We start from the raw sequence: 18,439 nt of genomic DNA, 5'->3' as shown, positions 1-18,439 counted from the left end.
TGCCATTCTTCCTGGAGGCTGGCCACATTGAGAGCAAGCTCAGTAAAAGTTGGGCAGAATGGCAGGAACTTTAAGTACTACCACCTTCCCTGCTAGGAACTTGTTGCTTTTCCTGTTCCCATGCTCCAACACCATCAGTGGCACACATGACATATGTAGTTGGGCTTTGAGAGCCTGGCACACTTTCCTTCTAGACTGTTGTTCCATCTACCTGAAACTTCTATTGTCTATAAGGAATAAATTCTGTCTCCTAAGATCTAGATAGACCTGCAGGAGGCTTCTCTGGGAGGCCTAGAAAGTCATAGAACTCTCTTTTCTTGTCCTCTCAGCCTTTTATGAAGCATGCTCTAGTTACATGAGCAATGGTGTATACTATTCAAAAGCTGAGCTGCTGGAACCAAATGAATCCTACAAGAGATTTGAGCTCCATCAGAAGGCTATACAAAGTTCAAAAGATTTTCCCTAAAGGAAGTTAGGGGGAACTGTAAGGCCCATTGTTTGAAAAGGCACTATCTCTTGATTCAGTGCCTTACTTTTCTGAAATTAGAGGCCCTCAGAATAAGGCAGAATAGAGAAATAATAAATCAGACACCACTGCTCTTTGCTGCAAACTATTTTAGAAAGGTCTTATTGCCCCTGTTCCCCAATCCTTATCCATGGGATCACTCACGTTGTAGGCAATCAGCATTGAGCAGATCCTGGCACTTCTCGTGGCACTTCACGCCGCACTCGGTGCAGCGCATGCCCTGCCGGGCAAGGCCCCAGAGCATACCTTCACACTCATAGCAGTAGGTAGGAGTGGTAGCTGACCAGACCTCAAAGTTGTGGGGTGTGGTACATGAGATGGGGTAGATTAAGGCCTGCAGAGTTTTCTTGTACACATGGGATTTCTGAAAGACACATGCCCCATCACATATCAACAACTGTATGACCAGACTGGAAAGTGCCAGGGCTGAGACCATATGGACAGTCAGGTCCCTGGTTTTTTCTCTGACAGTGGGTAACACACCCTAGCCTGGACCAGCCCAGAGCCCAGCCTAGCACAGAGAAGGCCCACTAAATGTACTTCTGGTCATCTAATGTGTGCCCATTGTTGAATCTGAACATTCATTCACTTTAGGGAAACAGAGGGTGAAAAGCTCATTATAAAACCCCAAGCTCGATGGCCATACACTTTAATATGCTAATCTGGACTCCTGTTTCTCCCAGTGTAGAAAATTAAGACCAAATACTATTTTGGCAACCATATACACACAGAATTTTAAAATTCATAGTTAGGTTAGTATGGCTACAAAAATGATCAATCCTGAGGCCAGTAGACTCATAAAAGTCCATGAATCACTTACCAGTTCTTCATCCTTGAGAGAGGTACGTGTAGCCATTGCAGAAGTAATCCCCGCTTTCCGTGACTGAACCAGTGACTGCGAGAGAAGAGCTGCCCGTCAACCCTGGCTGCCACAAAAGACTGGCAGAGTCCTGGAGAGACAGCTTCAGTTCCTAAAGCCACTTGATCTAACAGATAGCATTCTATTTTCTGTCACTCAGAAACTATCCCTGGGTGCAGGTAATGGAGTCCCGGGTTAGTATGTAGAACCCCGGGCCCTCAAGGGACTGTCCTAGCAATGTTAGAACAGTCCTTCCTTCAGGGTGCCCACCATCCAAAGGGCTTCCCTCTCCACTATTCTTACCCACAGAACCTCCTTGTCCATGAGAAGGCAAGGGAAATGAAAAGCTTACAATCATAGTTAAGAAACAGGTCATAAAAATGACATACACACACACACACACACACACACACACACACACACACACACACACTTTCAGAGTCACAAACAAAAACCATCCATGCTGACTCCTATGCCCAGGTACCTCCCCACACCCAGTCCATGGGGAAATAAAGGCCAGCAGCCCAAATAAACAGGATATTTGGCAAGTAAAAGGGGGCAGTGGAGGCCAAATGGGACAGAGAGTAAAGTTTAAGAACTGGGGCTGTCCTGCTAGCCAGGTTCTTAAGTAGAGGAACTCCATGTTTCTGCCAAGCCCAAGTCTTAAAGGCAGCTCCTGGAAGACACATGACTTCATTAAGGCAGCAGACACTGAGCAGGCAGAACTCATGAGCCTCAGCAAAAACATCAGCTGAGAGGGGCCCAAATAATTTGGGAATGTGGACACTTAGGAGGATGGGGAAGGGCTCTGTATGCACTCACCATAGCCTGTGTAGAGGAAAGCAAAGAAAGGAACAACATGATGTTAAAGCCCCCTGAGGGCATAAAAACGTTCAGAGGCATCTAAGAGGTTCTTTCCTCCAGTTTCCCACAGGGATATGCTCTGATCACTCTATCTACTAAAAACTCTCTCTGACCCAGAGAGCTGCCCAGGGCCCAGGCTGAGACTGCCCACTCTAAGGGCAATTGTGTCTCAAAGTAAAAAGCAGGCAAAGCTAAAAGACAGAGGAAGGAACACAAACCATGATCCAGTCCTGCTTGTGGAGGAGGGGGTGGTGATAAAGGAGTAAGAAGAAAGAGAAGAAAGAAGTTAGGAGATAGTAAAGGAAATAGCTATACGGAAAATATGACATCAGAATTCATCTCCTGCCAGCTGGATGAAAAGCTGGTGGACGATAAGGTGCACTAAAAACTAAGAGACTGAGAAAGACACAGAAATGGCAGGAAATAAGTAAAAGAAACGGCAATGAAAGAAGGTAAAAAGACATTTCCATTTACCCAGTGAAGGAAAGAGGAAGGGGTAGGAGGAAAAGAGAACAGAGAATAGGAGAAGAAGAAAAGGAGTGGACAGGAAAAGTAGAATGGGCAGAACATGGAGAAATAAGAATAACAAGAGTAGGAAATAGAAAAAGGAAGAGGGTTCAAGTCTTACTGAACCCTCACACCTTGCATCTGGCGTTAGAGCTCATAGCCTCTGTGAAAGCCTGGGTCCCACTCTACTCCTACTACTCACAGGCTAAAGAAAATTCTCACATTGATCCTGCTTTGGAAAGGACGGCCTAGAATAGGAGACTGTGGTCATCCTGGAGGTTCCAAGGCCACCTTTAACTCCTAAGCCTAATGCAATTCAGTTCCACAAATGTTTTATCATTTCTTCTCAGTGTCTTAGGTTAAGTAAGATAAAGTATAGAGGCTTTCATTTAACCTCTAGGAAGGATCAAGCTCCAGTTATTCCTATCACATAAGGTCAGTAATATAAATTAAGGGCTGGGAATTGGGGTCAGTTTCCATTTCAGCTTATCAAAGAAGGTTGCAAAGCTACCTGGAGGAATTAAGATTTCTGAATTCAGTATTTAAGGCATAAGCTACAAATGTTCCAGGTAGGAACTTGACGCATTGAAGAACCCAGGGTCCTGACTTGGAAGTAATTTAGAACTAGGTCCCACTGAAACCATCACTAAGTATCAGTAAGTCTGAAATGACTGATTCTAATCCTTACAGTATGCCAAGTCCTAGTGGAGTATAAACCCAAAGACTACCGCCTGAGCTAATGCCAGGGTCTTCACTCACCAGATCACTGACAAGGGGCAGTGGCTTCTTTCGTCGTAGATCTGGCATGCTGTCAATGCCATAGAGCCCTCCAGCTGGCCTATGGAGAGAAGGAAACATAAGAATCTTTAGTCCTAGCCTTGAGTTACTGCCAGGTCCTGGGTTCTATTATCCTTGCTCTCTCTCTGCTCAGAGGACGATGAACTAGCCTCCATGTACCTTTGAGATGGTAAGTGGGGAAGGACATCCAAGAGATCAGCAATGGAATCTGCTTTTAGTTTCTCAGTGCTTCCTGCCATTTCAGCCAAGGTCTGAGAGCTCTTTTACCTCACTGGAGGGTTCAAGGCACTTTTGTTTATTTGAAGATGCTTGTACTTCAAAAGCCAAGTTGGGAACTGGTGGCCAAGAGAGCTTCTGCTCTACAAAGGCCAGAGAACTCCCCAAGAGAAGCCTTGTACAGCCCAGACTACAACAAAGCCCACCAGGTGGCTCCACCGGAAAAGCCTGCTGCCTGGGAAGGCAGGACTATTAAACAATGACATGTTGAAGGAGACTTCTATCCACCAGTAAGAAACTCGTCTTTTCTGTCTACGCAAGGCTTCTGACACAGAGGGTCCCCATGGAGAGATACCCCTGTAACTCAGAAGAAGCCGAAGTAGTGAGACAGGAGTGTTACAAAGCCATAGGGATGGAGGCAGAAGGGAAGTAGTCCTAAATACCTACCTAAATACCATCCACAGAGACCAGAGAAGAATGAAACAAGCAAAAATTACAGTGAAAGACCAGTAAAGCATTTACACTTTTGCTATACTTCTTTTTTATCATTGCCTAATTTTATTAACACACAGTTTAAAAAAGAACAAACAAACAAAAACAGTGCATGCCTCCAAAAGAGTATCAGTCTTCTACCACTATAACCTGGACTCTGGCTGCAGTCTGGCCAACTCCCTATGTCCTCTGCCAATATTCCTCCTCCTCTTTGAGACTTAGTGCCACTTCCATAAAATATGGTTTAATTAAAAAGGAAAACAAAAAACAAACAACAAAAAAGCTGGGCGGTGGTGGCGCACGTCTTTAATCCCAGCACTCAGGAGGCAGGCAGATCTCTGTGAGTTAGAGGCCAGCCTGGTCTACAGAGTGAGATCCAGGACGGGCTCCAAAGCTACACAGAGAAATCCTGTCTCAGAAAGCCAAAACAAACAAACAAACAAACAAACAAACAAACAAAAGGCTCTGCTCTTTCAATGCTGAAATTATAAACTATAATGAAAACAAACTGTCCCCCAAAACAAACCTTATGCACTTGGCTTTGTTTTGAGACAGAGTCTCAGTGCTTTGTCTTGGCTGGCCTTGAATTCGCTATAGCATGGTAGCCATAAACTCACAGGCCTCCTGCCTCGTCAGCTTACAGATGCATACAAACATACGCAACTAATTATGCATTTACTTCCAGTAACAACAATGAGCTAGAGATACTGGGTAGCTGGGTTGTACACCATAACTGGTCTAAAGACAGAAGTTCCAGAAAAATAAGTAGATGTGCCCATGTGGCCACAAATTGGGTTAAGACCAGGAGTTCCACATACAGATGTCTAGTGAATTAGCTCATCAACACAGGTGGTGGACTTTGTTTTAGTGAGATTACCAGGCTTAGGAAGCACAGAAAGGAAGACAAGAGGAAAGTATTTTGAAAAGCCTTGCATTCCATTTTAAAACCAATTTGGATATGCGCTATTAGCATGTGTACACTTCATAATTATTAGAAGAGCCTAAAGTTCACTAAGTAACCTTTGACAGGCATTCACAGTGAATTCTAGCAACCATAATATACTTTGTTAAGTCCAGAGGTTTTTGCAACAAATTAACTTTTGAAAGAGATGGAAAGGGCTGGCTCTGTCAAACAACTTGCCTTGACCAAAGAAGTCAAGGGTGTATGTGTGTGCACGTGTGTGCGTGTGCGTGTGCGTGTGCGTGTGTGTGTGCGTGTGTGTGAGAGAGAGAGAGAGAGAGAGAGAAGTAGCCAACTTTGTGATCTGACCTTCCTCCCTGGTACGGGGCAACAGGAAAGGGAAGGCAGGAGAACTAAATGGTTTGCTGGAGGGAAGGTCCGGAGACACTTGAGCTCCTCTCTCGAGAACAGTTAGCCTGCCATAGGCAGCAGCTCAGCTTTAAAATGACTCTTGTGCAATCATATGGGTCAGAAACAAAGCACAGACAGAAGACACAGAGCTCAGAATGGCTGCCACTTGTGTCTTGACTGCAGTGGGGTATAATAAGTGACTCATAACAGCTAAAGCAGGACCAAGCCCAGGGAGTAATCCAATCAGCTATACCAATAATGAAAAAGCAAAAATTTTCAGATGAATATATTTATTCTAATGCTTTTATTTTCTTTATAAAAAGCACATCCACACTATAATACGATAGATAAGTAATTATAGCCTGGCGATGGCGGCGCACGCCTTTAATCCCAGCACTCGGGAGGCAGAAGCAGGTGGATCTCTGTGAGTTTGAGGCCAGCCTGGTCTACAGAGTGAGTTCCATGACAGCCAGGACTATTTCACAGAGAAACCCATTTCAAAAAACCAAAACAAACAAACAAACAAACAAAAAAAGGACAAACCAGAAGGAAAGAAATTATACACTGTTACACACTGGCTGCTTTTCCAGAGGACTGGGGTTCAATTCCTAGCACCCACATAGTAGCTCACAACATCTGTAACTCCAGTTCTGGGGGATCCTACACCCTCACACATGCAGGCAGAAAATCAATGCACATAATGAATGAATGAATGAGAAATAAATTAGATAGGTAAGGATGTGAACGCTAAAGCGATCTCCCCTGGCCCAGGGACTGCTACACAAAGCTCCTGCTTCAGCCTTTAAGGAGTCAGTCAGCAGCTCTCTCCTCTACCCCAGAGAGCTAGCCAACCCATGGTGAGACCTCTTCCTTTACCACAATCCAGCATATGGAACTGTCTCACATATCCCCAGAGAAAAGCTAAAAGTAGACAAAGACGGAATCCACAGTAAGCTTGCAGAGAACCACTTACCCTTCTGGGAGCCACTGAGGCAAAGAGGAGTCACCATCATCTGAAATCTTTAAAAAGAGAAAGAAAAAGTTAGCTTATGGCAGAAAATGAGAAAATGCCTATAGGTTGGGCAGTGAGCAAAGTAGGTCACATGAACTATTTTGTGACAGAGCCAGTCGGAAGTCTAAGCCAATACCGTATTACCTTGGGTAGCAAATAGACTGCTGTAGTGAGCAGTACCTGACTTCCTTCTCCACAGTAAACAGAAAAATCTCATGGCTAAGCTCTACTGGGAACAGCTAGCTGCCAGGAACTCTTACCTTCTCTATATAAGCAATTGGGAGACAGGGTTTACCTGGGATCCCAGGCCTTACTGGACAACCTGGTGTAGCTTGGGGTCCTCGAACCTCAAGCTCACTAAGTATGTAAATATAAGAATGAGTCTAGTCCCTACATTTTACAAACTATCTAGTAAGAGGGCAGAGGGCAGAGAAAATACTTGGGTTATGATTCCAGTGAATTTTACATTAAGTAAAACTTAGGATGAGAAGTCAAAAACTGAGGCACCAAACAATCAAGGAAAGAACAGTTACAAACAAAATAAAACAAAACTCACTTTTTAAAGGGTTCTACATAAAACAAGAACACAAAACCAAACAAACAACAAGGAAATTTTTTAAGCAGTGCACAGAAGAGAGAGTCCTAAAGTTAACAAGGGTCTCCAGGAAAGCCATCGTGCAGGCTTTTGAGGAGGAATAAGAAATCAGTATCAGCACACCTGGGGCCTCCTGGCTTGCTTTGTTCCTTCCACCCCAACTACCTTGCTCCTTAACTCTTATGGTGCAAATGAGCTCCAGAAGGGGGACAAAAATAAGGTGGTTAGCTCTAGATGGGGTGAGACAGAAGGAGGCAGACAGAACAGTATGGGGAGCTAAGACAGGGCTAACAGGTGATGGAAAGGAAGGCAACAGCTCAGGTGAACTTTGGGCTGAAGGTCTTCTCAGTAAACACCTGTCAGGTTGTCTAAGCTTTAACCCATCTGTCTACTCCATCCCTGTTCCACCTCATCGGCCTCCTGTCCTAGTCCTGGAGTGGACAACAGAGGTAAGGGAGGGCTAGGAATGTGCCAACAGAAGAAACAAGGGTGGGTGAGGACAGTGGGGAAAAGTCTCCCAAGGATGCTGGGGGCAGAGGCAAAGGCTAGGATCTGTGCATTCCTAGACCCTTCCAACCAGGATGCATCTTCCCTCTGGAAGCAGCTACTGTACTGAGTGGATTCTTACCTCTTATTTTTAATTCTTGGAATTAACACTTGCCAGAAACTACTTGGCTTCAGAAAACATATTTTTAAAAAAGTCTTTGGGAGCTAGGCCCAGATCATGAACACTTCCTGTGCTCAGAGAGGGCAACAGTTTGCAAAAGCACAGAGCATGCATTCACAGCACACTGAAGGAGGGAAGAGCAGGAAGAAGTCTAGCCAAATACTTATAGAAGGTATGCTCATAGACAGAGATGTACCCAAAGAAAAGACAAGGAGAACATGAATCCTGTGCTTATAGGTTCAGAACCTATGTACAATCTCATCTGAACAGGATTCAGTGTTTGCTAGGGCCCGAGTCACAAGCAACATAAATCCTCACTAAATTCAAAAGCCATAACTTAACAGGCACAGGGCATTAGTGTTTCACAAGGCTTGAGATGGCCACACAACGGGTGTACAGAGGCTTATGCCCAGAGAGGTCAGAGAGCCAGCTCAAAATCATGAATGCACTTTCATACTTAGGGTCTCAGACCCTAAAATATATCTGTGGTAGCTCCCAATCTCAATATAAAGTATGTGAACATGCTGGGCTCAGCCAGGGGTCGGTTACAACATATGCCAGAGTTGGCAACAACAAGTAGGAAATGGACACACACTGTGCAAACTAGGAGAAGAGGAGGGCAATCAAGTTTGTTGCAGTGTCAAACTGAATACAAGTGGAAGCACACACATGCTGTATTGAATGTGCATCCATGCCGGCACGCACACATTCTCTCACTATGTTCCAGGGAAGGTGGCATGAGCACACACAGCATAAGCATGCATACAAACCTCTTTCTGGAAAAACAGACTGTCTAATGTGAACTATAGCTCAGAGGCACAGATCATGCACACATATACATACACACAGTACTCAGAGAGCAGTAGAAAATAAACAACAAAATAGGCCCAAATGACCAGAGGCACAACCTGAAGAACTTCTTGCTTTCCTTCTGTAGGAGAGAAAGAGCAGGAAAAAACAAAAAGGGCAGAAAGGTTAGTAGGTTCAGTTCTATTGCAGGAACCCAAAAGAATGGCAGCTACTCCTAAGGGACATGGAGGAGAGGGACTGAACACAGGAGGAGACCTAAGGGATACCAACTGGCCACCAGAATCCTTTCTTCTGTGTTGGCTGGTCTGGTGTTTAGTCTGATTATCCAGGGGGTACTTAAAGCAAAGGACAAGGTCTGCCTGGGGATTCCACTTGTCCTCTTCCTCTTTCCAAAGTGGTCTGTGTTCAGAGTCAGGGCTGCCAAGGCCACAGAATCAGACTCCTGCAGGCAGGTAGCACAAGCTGTGGAGCACACAGTACCTTCTTTCTTCAAAAGCCATAGGAGCTAAACTCATCTGCATATAAGTCCTCAAACCCTAAGCTTGATGGCTGAGCCCTTTTCGTTTCATAGTGCAGTCTTGGCCATGCACTTGCTCAGTAAGTAAGGCATGTTTCTCCAGACTAAATTAAGCTGGGCCAAAGTAGGACCTAGAGTTACAGCCAGGATCAAGATGTTGAACATGTTAAGACCTTGGAGTGTCAACTGCTATAACAGAAATGACAGTGATCTGGATACTAAAACCATGAATCCAATCTCAGGTTTGATTATTTATTAATCTCAAAGCAATATTCCAAGGGAAGTGGGCATGTTCAGACTAGTCAAGCAAGCCACAGCAGGAGACAAAGTCTCCTTTTCTATTCACCAGAGACTACACTGCTTTACAGGACCACATGTGGCCAGTCAGTATAGAGGGGCCCCCAAAACAACTTGACCACACAGCTGCCATGACAGGCCTAGAGGCCCAGGCACAGCTTCTGTGACAGGCTTACTGGCAAGCTACACCCAGATCCAGAAAAAGCCATAAGCTGACACTACCCAGGGATCCACCCAGGGATGGGGAAGTACCTAACATCCCAAACATCCAATCATTAGATAAGGTGGCCAGATGTCCTTGAGTATAGCACACACCTATTTTACAGATATCCTAGACAATGTCAGCCAATCAGGGTCTTAAACCCTGGAAATCCCCTCACCCCAACCTCTGCTATGATAAAAACCCTACCCTGTTTCAGCTCAGGGCTCTCTGCTCTCACGCTGTGTCAGACAGACAGAGAGACTAAGCCCGGGAGCTTGAAGGTAATAAATGCTCTTTTGCTTTTACATATGGGATTCAGTCTCTGTGGTGGTCTTTCGTGGGTCTCTGTAATCTGGGCATAACAGCCAGGCCCACAGACTTCCTGTGGAATCATCCAACTAGGTCCTTCCACTTGCTTTTCTCTCCATTTGAAAAGTCCATCACTGTCATATTGCAAATAGAAGAAACTGATTCATAAGTTCTCAATTATATTTCTGGTGGCCAAATGGATCACCTGTCCAGACAGAAGAATGAACTCAGTAATAGGAGTCCTCCAAAACAGTGTGGCACCAGGAAGGTGAGTGGGGATTGAAAGATAGATACTTCCTGGAGCAGGAACAGAACTCTTTCACATCCACATCCCACCCTCCTGAGGATACTTTTTCCTCTCTGAATAAGAAAATTGGGCAAGAAATACTTTGACCCTAAAGACTCAAATTGGAAATGTTTCTTTCCTTCTCTACTTCTTAAACACAGTCTAGATCTCATACCACATTCTGATTACCCCCTCCCTGCCCTCAATTTCTCCAAAATTTTATTCTCAAGAAAATACAGAAATGGCTCAGTAAATAAAATGTTGTTGCACAACCCTGAAAACTGAAATTCAAATGCCCCAGAACTCAAATAGATGCCCAATGGGCTAGGCAGTCCACCTAGCTCTTGGAAGGCAGAGATGAGGGATCTTTGGAGCAACCTGGTATGCTAGACTTGCTGTATTAGCAAGTTTTGGGTTCATTTGAAACCCTATCTCAACTAACAACATGGAGAGTGAGAGGGCAGGGGAGCCAGATCAGGGCCATGACAGGCTCCTAGCAGTCTTGCCAAAGACCAGGCCTTAGTTTCAGTTTACTGGAGCTGGCTGGAGTTGAGCAAGCAGTTCTCGGGAAAATCACAACTCAGGGGCAACCAATCAGCAGGCACCAGACAGCCTTCTACTAGCTAAAGATATCTTTCTCTACCCTGCCTCTGGAAAGTCCCTAACCACTAGAGCCACCTACCAATCCTATAACAACCCATAAACTTTTTGTTTGAACCCACCAATCAACCCACAGACTAATCTTTCTTCCCTGGAATTCTCCTAACCCTGCTTAAAAGGATCCTGCAAGCATCTCTCTGGGTCACCATTTGCCACTTTGTCAAGATGGTTAGACTGAAACAAGTTGGCAGGTTTTAATAAATGCTCTTGCTGATTGCACACGTGATTGGTGGTCTTTTATGGGACTTCTCACAGACCTTAACAGAGTGCAATCAAGACTCCTGACATTAATCTTAGGCCCAAGAATGCACACACATGCAAACACACAAAAATACATACATTTTTAAAAGATATAAGCTGACAAAACCATCAAGGCTCTTAATGATTTGATCCCAAGCCCCGGTTTTTACTCTCCCACCAACTTTCTTGGACTTATATATACTTTGTACAATCTCATTTTCTCACAGTCAAAAATCCACATAGTTATTTACTCATTCCATTCTACCAGCCTGACACAGCATTTCTTGATACGCGCCCAGGTAGGAGTTAATTAATTCCTACTAAGGCATCTAAGGTCTGTTTATCTTTGTACTCTTTTTAGTACTTACCATATCACGCCTTGACAAATTCCATCATCATACACATAAGAATATGACAAACAGATACAAATGTTGAATCTCAACTGGATACTACCGTCATTTGACAGTCTATCATTACACCAGTCTCTTCCCTCCCTGGCTGCTGCCCTAACAGTAGCTATACTATACCTTCAAATCCCTACTTAGCCTAGCATACCAATATCTGACTACTGCAAAACACCTACATATCTCATGCTTAGTTTAAATTGAGGATGTTTTAAAACATACACACACACACACCACCACCACCACCACCACCACCATCACCACCACCACCACCACAACAACAACAAAATACCTCCTCTTACTTTCTCATATCCAAGGCCTGAGATAACCCTCCCCAATCTACAGCCAGACAACTAGATTCCTCCTTCTTTTCCCTCAGTAAGTATGTGTGGTGTTTGAAAGAAAATGGTCCCCAGAGTGGTGCTATTAGGAGGTATGGCTTTGTTGGAGTAGGTATGGCTTTGTAGGAGGAAATGTGTCAGTGTAGGGGTGGGTTTTGAGGACTCATACATGGTTGACCCATGCCCAGTATCTCAGATGACTTCCTGTTGCCTTCTGATCAAGATGTAGCCAGCACCATGTCTCTTCTGCACCACCTTGTCCTGTCATGATGATAATGGACTAAACTTCTGAAAATATAAGCCACTCCAATTAAATTTTCCTTTATAAAAGTTGTCATGGTCATAATGTCTCTTCACAGCAGTAGACAGTATGGGTTGAACATCCAGTCCTCTGTAATCCACATCCTAAATACCTTTGACACTATTCCTGACCTGAACTCTAGACTGCCATTGGCCCAATCCACACCCTCATTGCCTCTCATCTGGACTACAACAAGAAACTCTATGACCACCTCCCTTGGCACTGGACACGGTCCTCTTTATGGTTCAATTTATACTTCATAGTCTTATTTCAAAATGTTCATCACAGTTTTCCTTTGCTTGGCTGCACCAATGGCTCACCAGACCTTATTACAACATATAAAGTACTTCAACATTTAAATTTCAATGCCATTATAACTTTCCCTTCTGCCTCTCCTCTGTATCTGTCCTATATGCAAAAGTCTTACTGAGTGTTACCCACTGAATGCCTGCACATCTCCCTCTCATGCTCATGGAACAGATCAGGGTTTATTCTTTATGACTGAGATCAAATATTAAAATTTCTGTGAAATTTCCTTATTTGACTTCCAAGAGCAGAATAAGTCATCTCTCCATCATGGGTCAATAGTACCCACTCTTCTGTGTGGACTCTTCTATGGCAGTATATTATCAATAGTATGTTTCATTGCAGTTGTCTGTATAAATATCTCCCTTTATACTTCTTAAGAACTGTGAACCTGTGTGCATGTGTGTATAATTGTGCACACATGTATGTAGATGCCAAAGGTCAAGGTCAGTGTTTTCCTTAGTCATTCTACACCTTACTTTAAAAAAAAATTTGTGTGTGTGTGTGTGTGTGTGTGTGTGTGTGTGTGTGTGTAAAATGTATGAAAGTATTCACATGTACCATGGCATATATGTGGAAGTCAGAAAAAAAATTGTTTAAGTCAGTTATTTCTTTCCATCATGTGGGATCCAGAGACCAAATTCAGGTTGTTAAATTTGGTGGGACATACCTTTATCCACTGAGCTATCTTGCTGGCTTTTTACCTTACTTTTAAAGATAGGGTCTTTTGCTGAACTCAGGTATCAAAATTTGGCTAGACTAGCTGGCCAGCAAGCCTTAAAGAGCCTCCTCTCTCTGCTTTCACAGCGCTGGGATTATAGGAGTACATGCCTCAATGCCTGGTGTTTTATGTGAGTACTGAGGATCAAACTCAGATCCTAAAGTTTGTGAACAAGCATTTTACCAAGTGAGCTATCCTCCAGCCTAAGAACTGTGAATTTCTTAAGGACATCTTGTGATCAAGGAATCTATGACCTTCTTGAGAATAAGCACTATTTAATCTGACCTTTTTAGCCAGAAGGCCTAGTAAATCTAGCACTTGTATTTAGGAAAAGAAATCTATAAATTTCAGGACTTAGAAAACAAAAGGCTTTTCTAGGAAAACCTCTCTTTTCCAGGACCAAAGAAAATATGTCAGAAGCCTGTACCATTTCCAGAGGGAGAAGCAGAAGAATCTGAAGTTCAAGGTTAGCCTTATCTACACAGTGACCTGAATGCCAATGTAGTATTTATGATGTAAGGATTGTGTCCTTAATTATGTCCCAGCCTAAAAAGCGGGCGTGCCCTCTCTTTCTGCACTCTCTCCTTCCGTATTCTCGCCCCTCCATGCTGTCTCGGGGTGTGTCTGTCTGTCTGTCTGTCTCTCTCCCTTTCTCTCCCAATAAAGCTCTAGAAAGGTAACCACGGCTCGTGATTCTTTCCACCACTGCAACATTCAGTGCTCTCTTCCGTCAGCCGCTTAACCAACATATGAGGCTCTGTCTCAAAACAAAACAAAAAAACCTATTTTTTAAATTAAAAGTTGGCAGGGAGGTCTCATCAATAATATGTTTAAGCAGAGATGTGGAGGAAAAGAATCAAAAGAACATTCAGAGTCCTTGAAGAAAAGTAGTTTGGGTCTAATGCACGCAAGTGTGAAGGCTAAGGTGAGAACATAATTGGTGTGGAAGAACAGCAAGTTTTCAATGGAGAGCCATTTCGAGTCCCTCAAAGAACTCTGACTTTCATTTGAATAAGAAGTGATGTGATCTTTTATATCAATTGCTCTGATTGCTGTAAAAGAACAGACTATAGAGGGACAGGAATTTAAACAAGAACAGTTAGATTACTGCAATATCTAGATGAAAGAAAATGGTAGCTTAAACAGAAATAAATGTGATGGAGGTAGAGGTCATTGCTTAAAATGTAGAGGATGTATTAGCAAGATGGCTCAGCAGTTAAAGGCACTGAGTTCAACCCCTGGACCCCACATGCTAAAAACAAAGAACTGACTCCTGTAAGTTGTCCTCTGATGTGTACATATGTAGGGGGGGGGGGGGGGGGGGGGGGGAGGGAGGGAGAGAATAAGTGAATGAATAAAGTTGAAGGTAGAGAAGGCATGATTTACTAATGGATTGAAGTCAGGCATGACCACAATTTACTGGTAAGGAAAACTAGATAAAAAGCAGAGTTGTTGAGGAATTGAGGAGAAAGATCGAGAGTTTGGTTTGGGATGTGCTCTGTCTGAGACACCAGTTTACTTCCTAATAATGACACCAAGTAGATGTGGAGTGGTATTTGTGGAAGATGTCTGGACTTGAGCTGTAAGTCCCAGAATGATTATAAAATCCATGTGGATATAAACAGAGAGAAAATGGCAAGGTTGAGCCTTAGGGTGTTACAAAGTTGTAGAGATAAAGAAAGATAGGCAAGCATAACTTGAAATCAATGACAAAAGAAAATTATAATGAGAAGGAACCCAGAGAGTTTTTATAGAAGCCAAGTGAAGAGAATGTCTCAAAAGAATAGAGGCATAAAGGCATACAATCAAAGAGAAGTAAAGAGAGTCCAGGAACAAACCCTACTCTCGTGCCCAGTTCATATCTGATAAATGTGCTAAGGCTGTTTTAGAGGAAACAGTTTAATACATTATGCTGGACAAATATATATATATATATATATAATGCATAGGAGTAAGTTTGAACTATTCCCTGCACCATGCACACACAACTACAAATAGATCACAGATCTAAATATACCAGCTATAAAACTTAAAACTCTCAAAAAAAAACCAAAGGATTGGGGGATGAGGAAATGGCTCAGTCAAGTGTCTGCTGTGCAAGCATGATGACCTCAGTTCAGATCCCCAGCATCTATGAAAAAAACAGGGCATGCTGCGGATCGGAATGCACGCCTTTGATGCCAGCGCTTGGAAGGCAGAGGCAGGCAGATCTCTGTGAATTAAAGGCCAGCCTGATCTACAGAAGACTTAGTTCCAGGACAGCCAAGGCTACACAAAGAAACCCTATCTCAAAAAATAACAACAAACAAACAAACAAAGCAAGGCATGGTAGCACATGTCTGTAACCTTAGTGTCGGGTGGGGTAAAGAGAGGCTGATCCTTAGAGGTCACTGGCCAGACAATCCAGCTAATCAAAGAGCTCCAAGCTCAGAGAGACCCTGCCTCAAAACATAAGGTGGAAAGCAATAGAGCAGTATTCCTTAACTTTCCTAATGCTGTGACCCTTAAACACAGTTCCTCATGTTGTGGTAACCCCCAACCATAAAATTATTTTGTTGCTAATTCATCAGTGTAATTTTGCTACTGTTATGAATAATAATGTAAATATCTGATATGCAGGATATCTGACATGCATCCTTCACAAGTTGAGAACCGCTGCAATAGAGGAAAATACCAGATCAACCTGTGGCCTCCTGTAAGCTCTGTAACATGCACATAGAAGCACACAGTCACATATAACACACACACATAGTATTAAATCTTTGCAATTTTATATTAAACCATGGTTTCTTAGTTATAATAAAAAAATCATGATCAAAACAAAAAAAATGTTGATAAACTGAATTTTATCAAAATTCAAGACTTTTGTGTGCTACTTCACATCAATTATGATGGCTCTTATTAATTAAGAAAACAAGCATTAGAGATCCTATGGAGGAACTAGAATGCCTATGTACTGTTGGTGGGGAGACAAAATTGTGCACTTTACCAACTGAGGCATCTCTCAAACCCCTCATCCTTTGGGGTATTTTTCTAAAAGTGTTGTAGGTTTAGGCTCATATAGTTAGGTCAGTGGTACATTTGGAGTTGTTTTTGCTTGTGTGTGTGTGTGTGTGTGTGTGTGTGTGTGTGTGTGTGTGTGCATGCAAGCTTAGTTAAAAATAAGCATTCGTAGTTGTTTTGTGCTAGTTAGGGTTCAACCTCACTCTTGTGCATTATGCATGTCAAGTTGTCCATCATAATTTATTTTATTCTTCTGTCCTTCAGCACTCAGGTTCAATTTCCAGCACACATGTCAGGCAGCTCACAACCTCCTGTAAGTTCAGCTCCCAGGAATCTGGCCTTCTGGTCTACACCAGCACCAACATGTGGCATCCACTCACACATACGCATGATTAAAAACAACAACAAGAAAAACGGCCTTAGAACTTTTGTCAAAGCTGTGTTGGACATCTCATCTTCCACTATGAATCTCTACTTTATATTTTAGTTCTGGACTTGAGGAGAGACCCTGTCTCAAAAAATAAGGTAAAGCCAGGTCGTGGTGCAGCAGGCCTTTAATCCTAGCACTTGGGAGACAGAGGCAGGCAGATCTTAGTTTGAGGACAGCCTAGTCTCATAGTGAGTTCCAGGACTACACAGAAAAACCCTGTCTCGAAAAACTAAATATAATATAATATAATAATGATGATGATGATGATGATGATGTAGAGAGAGTCGTAGTGGAAGATGTCAGACACAGTAATCCCACTTCAAAACATACACCCCAAAGAAATGAAGGCAGGAACTCAACACATACCTTTATAACTATACTCAGAGCAGCACTGTTCACAACAGCCAACAGGAAGATGATACTACCCAACTGTTCACAACAGGCAAATGATGGGTAAAAACATAACGTATACATACAATAGCATACTGCTTGGGAGAAAATGTTGACACATGGATGAACCTAAAGGACATGAGGCCAAACAAAATAAGCCAGCCTCAAAGGACAAACATCATTTGATTCTACTATATGAATTCACTAATTCATTCACTAAAGCAGTCAGTTCACAGAAACAAAGTTTCTAGACTATAGGAAGGGAGAATGAGCAGCTAGTATTTGAAGGCTTCAGAGATGGAAAAGGTACATAGATGGTGGTGATGGTTGTACAATGTAAACATACAGAATTTACAATTTAAAATGGTTAACATTTTTGTTACATGTATTTTACCATAGTAAAACTTTTTAAAGTAGTTAGTAATTAATGCACTTATATCCAGAACATTCAAATAGCCTGTATCCAACTTAATAACAAACAAACAATTTTTTAAGTGTGCCAAAAATTTAAATGGACATTACTCTAGCTATATAAAGGACCAATAAACACATGCAAAGATGTTTAATAAAATTAGACACTATGGAAATGCAAATCAAAAATTCATTGAGAAACCACTTCACAACCACAAGAGTGGTCAAAAGGACAAATAATGTTGCCAACACTAGTCTGAAATGAAAACCCTATATTGCTGTTAGAGATATGTAATAGTGTAACCACACAGTTTCATAATTCTCTAACTCGTCAAACACAGAATTACCACAGGAAACAGCAATTCTACTTCTCAGTAAATATCTAAGAGAATAGAAAATACGTCCACTGTGGACATGGAGCAGTAAACCTATAATCCTAGCAGCCTGGGTGTACTGACTCAGAAAGAAAAGCAACAACGGCAAACATATTCACACAAAACTGATGCACAGCTCCAGTGTTCACAGCAGCATTATTCTTTTTATTTTTTTTATTTTTTAATTTTTTGAAACAGGGTTTTTCTATGTCACAATGGCTATCCTGGAACTCACTCTGTAGACCAGGCTGAGATGGGCCTGCCTCTGCCTCCTGAGTGCTGGGTGTAAAGGTGTATGTCACCACTGCAGGCACATTACTCTTAAGAACAAGAAGTGTTAACAATTCTCTAAATGACCATCAAGAGAATGTTCAGCCAATAAATATTATTTAGTCACAAAAAGAAATGAAGTATCAATGTGTGCAAAACCACTAGTGAGACCAAGAAACATGCTAAATAAAAGAAACCATACACAAAGTATCTGCTATTATATGAATTCATTTATGGAAACTATGCAGAACACACAAAGTGGATTAGTGGTTGTCAGAGGCTGAACCCAAAGGAGTGGGAGACTGATTGCTAATGGGGA

At 42.6% G+C, this 18,439-nt stretch overlaps 1 protein-coding gene across 11 annotated transcripts in view; it reads right to left on the bottom strand.

The window, feature by feature from the left end:
* Unc13b (unc-13 homolog B) overlaps window positions 1–18,439 on the bottom strand; it is a 198,288-nt gene that overhangs the window by 26,050 nt on the left and 153,799 nt on the right. For 6 of the 11 annotated variants that reach the window (XM_036177288.1, XM_036177289.1, XM_036177293.1 and 3 more), the window contains 4 exons: window positions 6,548–6,594; window positions 3,516–3,594; window positions 1,347–1,421; window positions 671–890 (listed from right to left, as the gene is read on the bottom strand). In XM_036177288.1, coding sequence (XP_036033181.1) covers window positions 671–890; window positions 1,347–1,421; window positions 3,516–3,594; window positions 6,548–6,594 — 421 coding nt within the window. Of the gene's footprint in view, window positions 1–670; window positions 891–1,346; window positions 1,422–2,207; window positions 2,214–3,515; window positions 3,595–6,547; window positions 6,595–8,756; window positions 8,780–18,439 lie in introns of all 11 variants that reach the window. The other 5 variants (XM_036177284.1, XM_036177285.1, XM_036177286.1 and 2 more) reach the window with 2 other exon arrangements.

Source organism: Onychomys torridus, chromosome 2 (assembly GCF_903995425.1).
Source record: "Onychomys torridus chromosome 2, mOncTor1.1, whole genome shotgun sequence".
Taxonomy (NCBI): Eukaryota; Metazoa; Chordata; class Mammalia; order Rodentia; family Cricetidae; genus Onychomys; species Onychomys torridus.
Note: the sequence above shows the minus strand (reverse complement) of the source record. Positions and strands in the feature narration are given on the sequence as shown.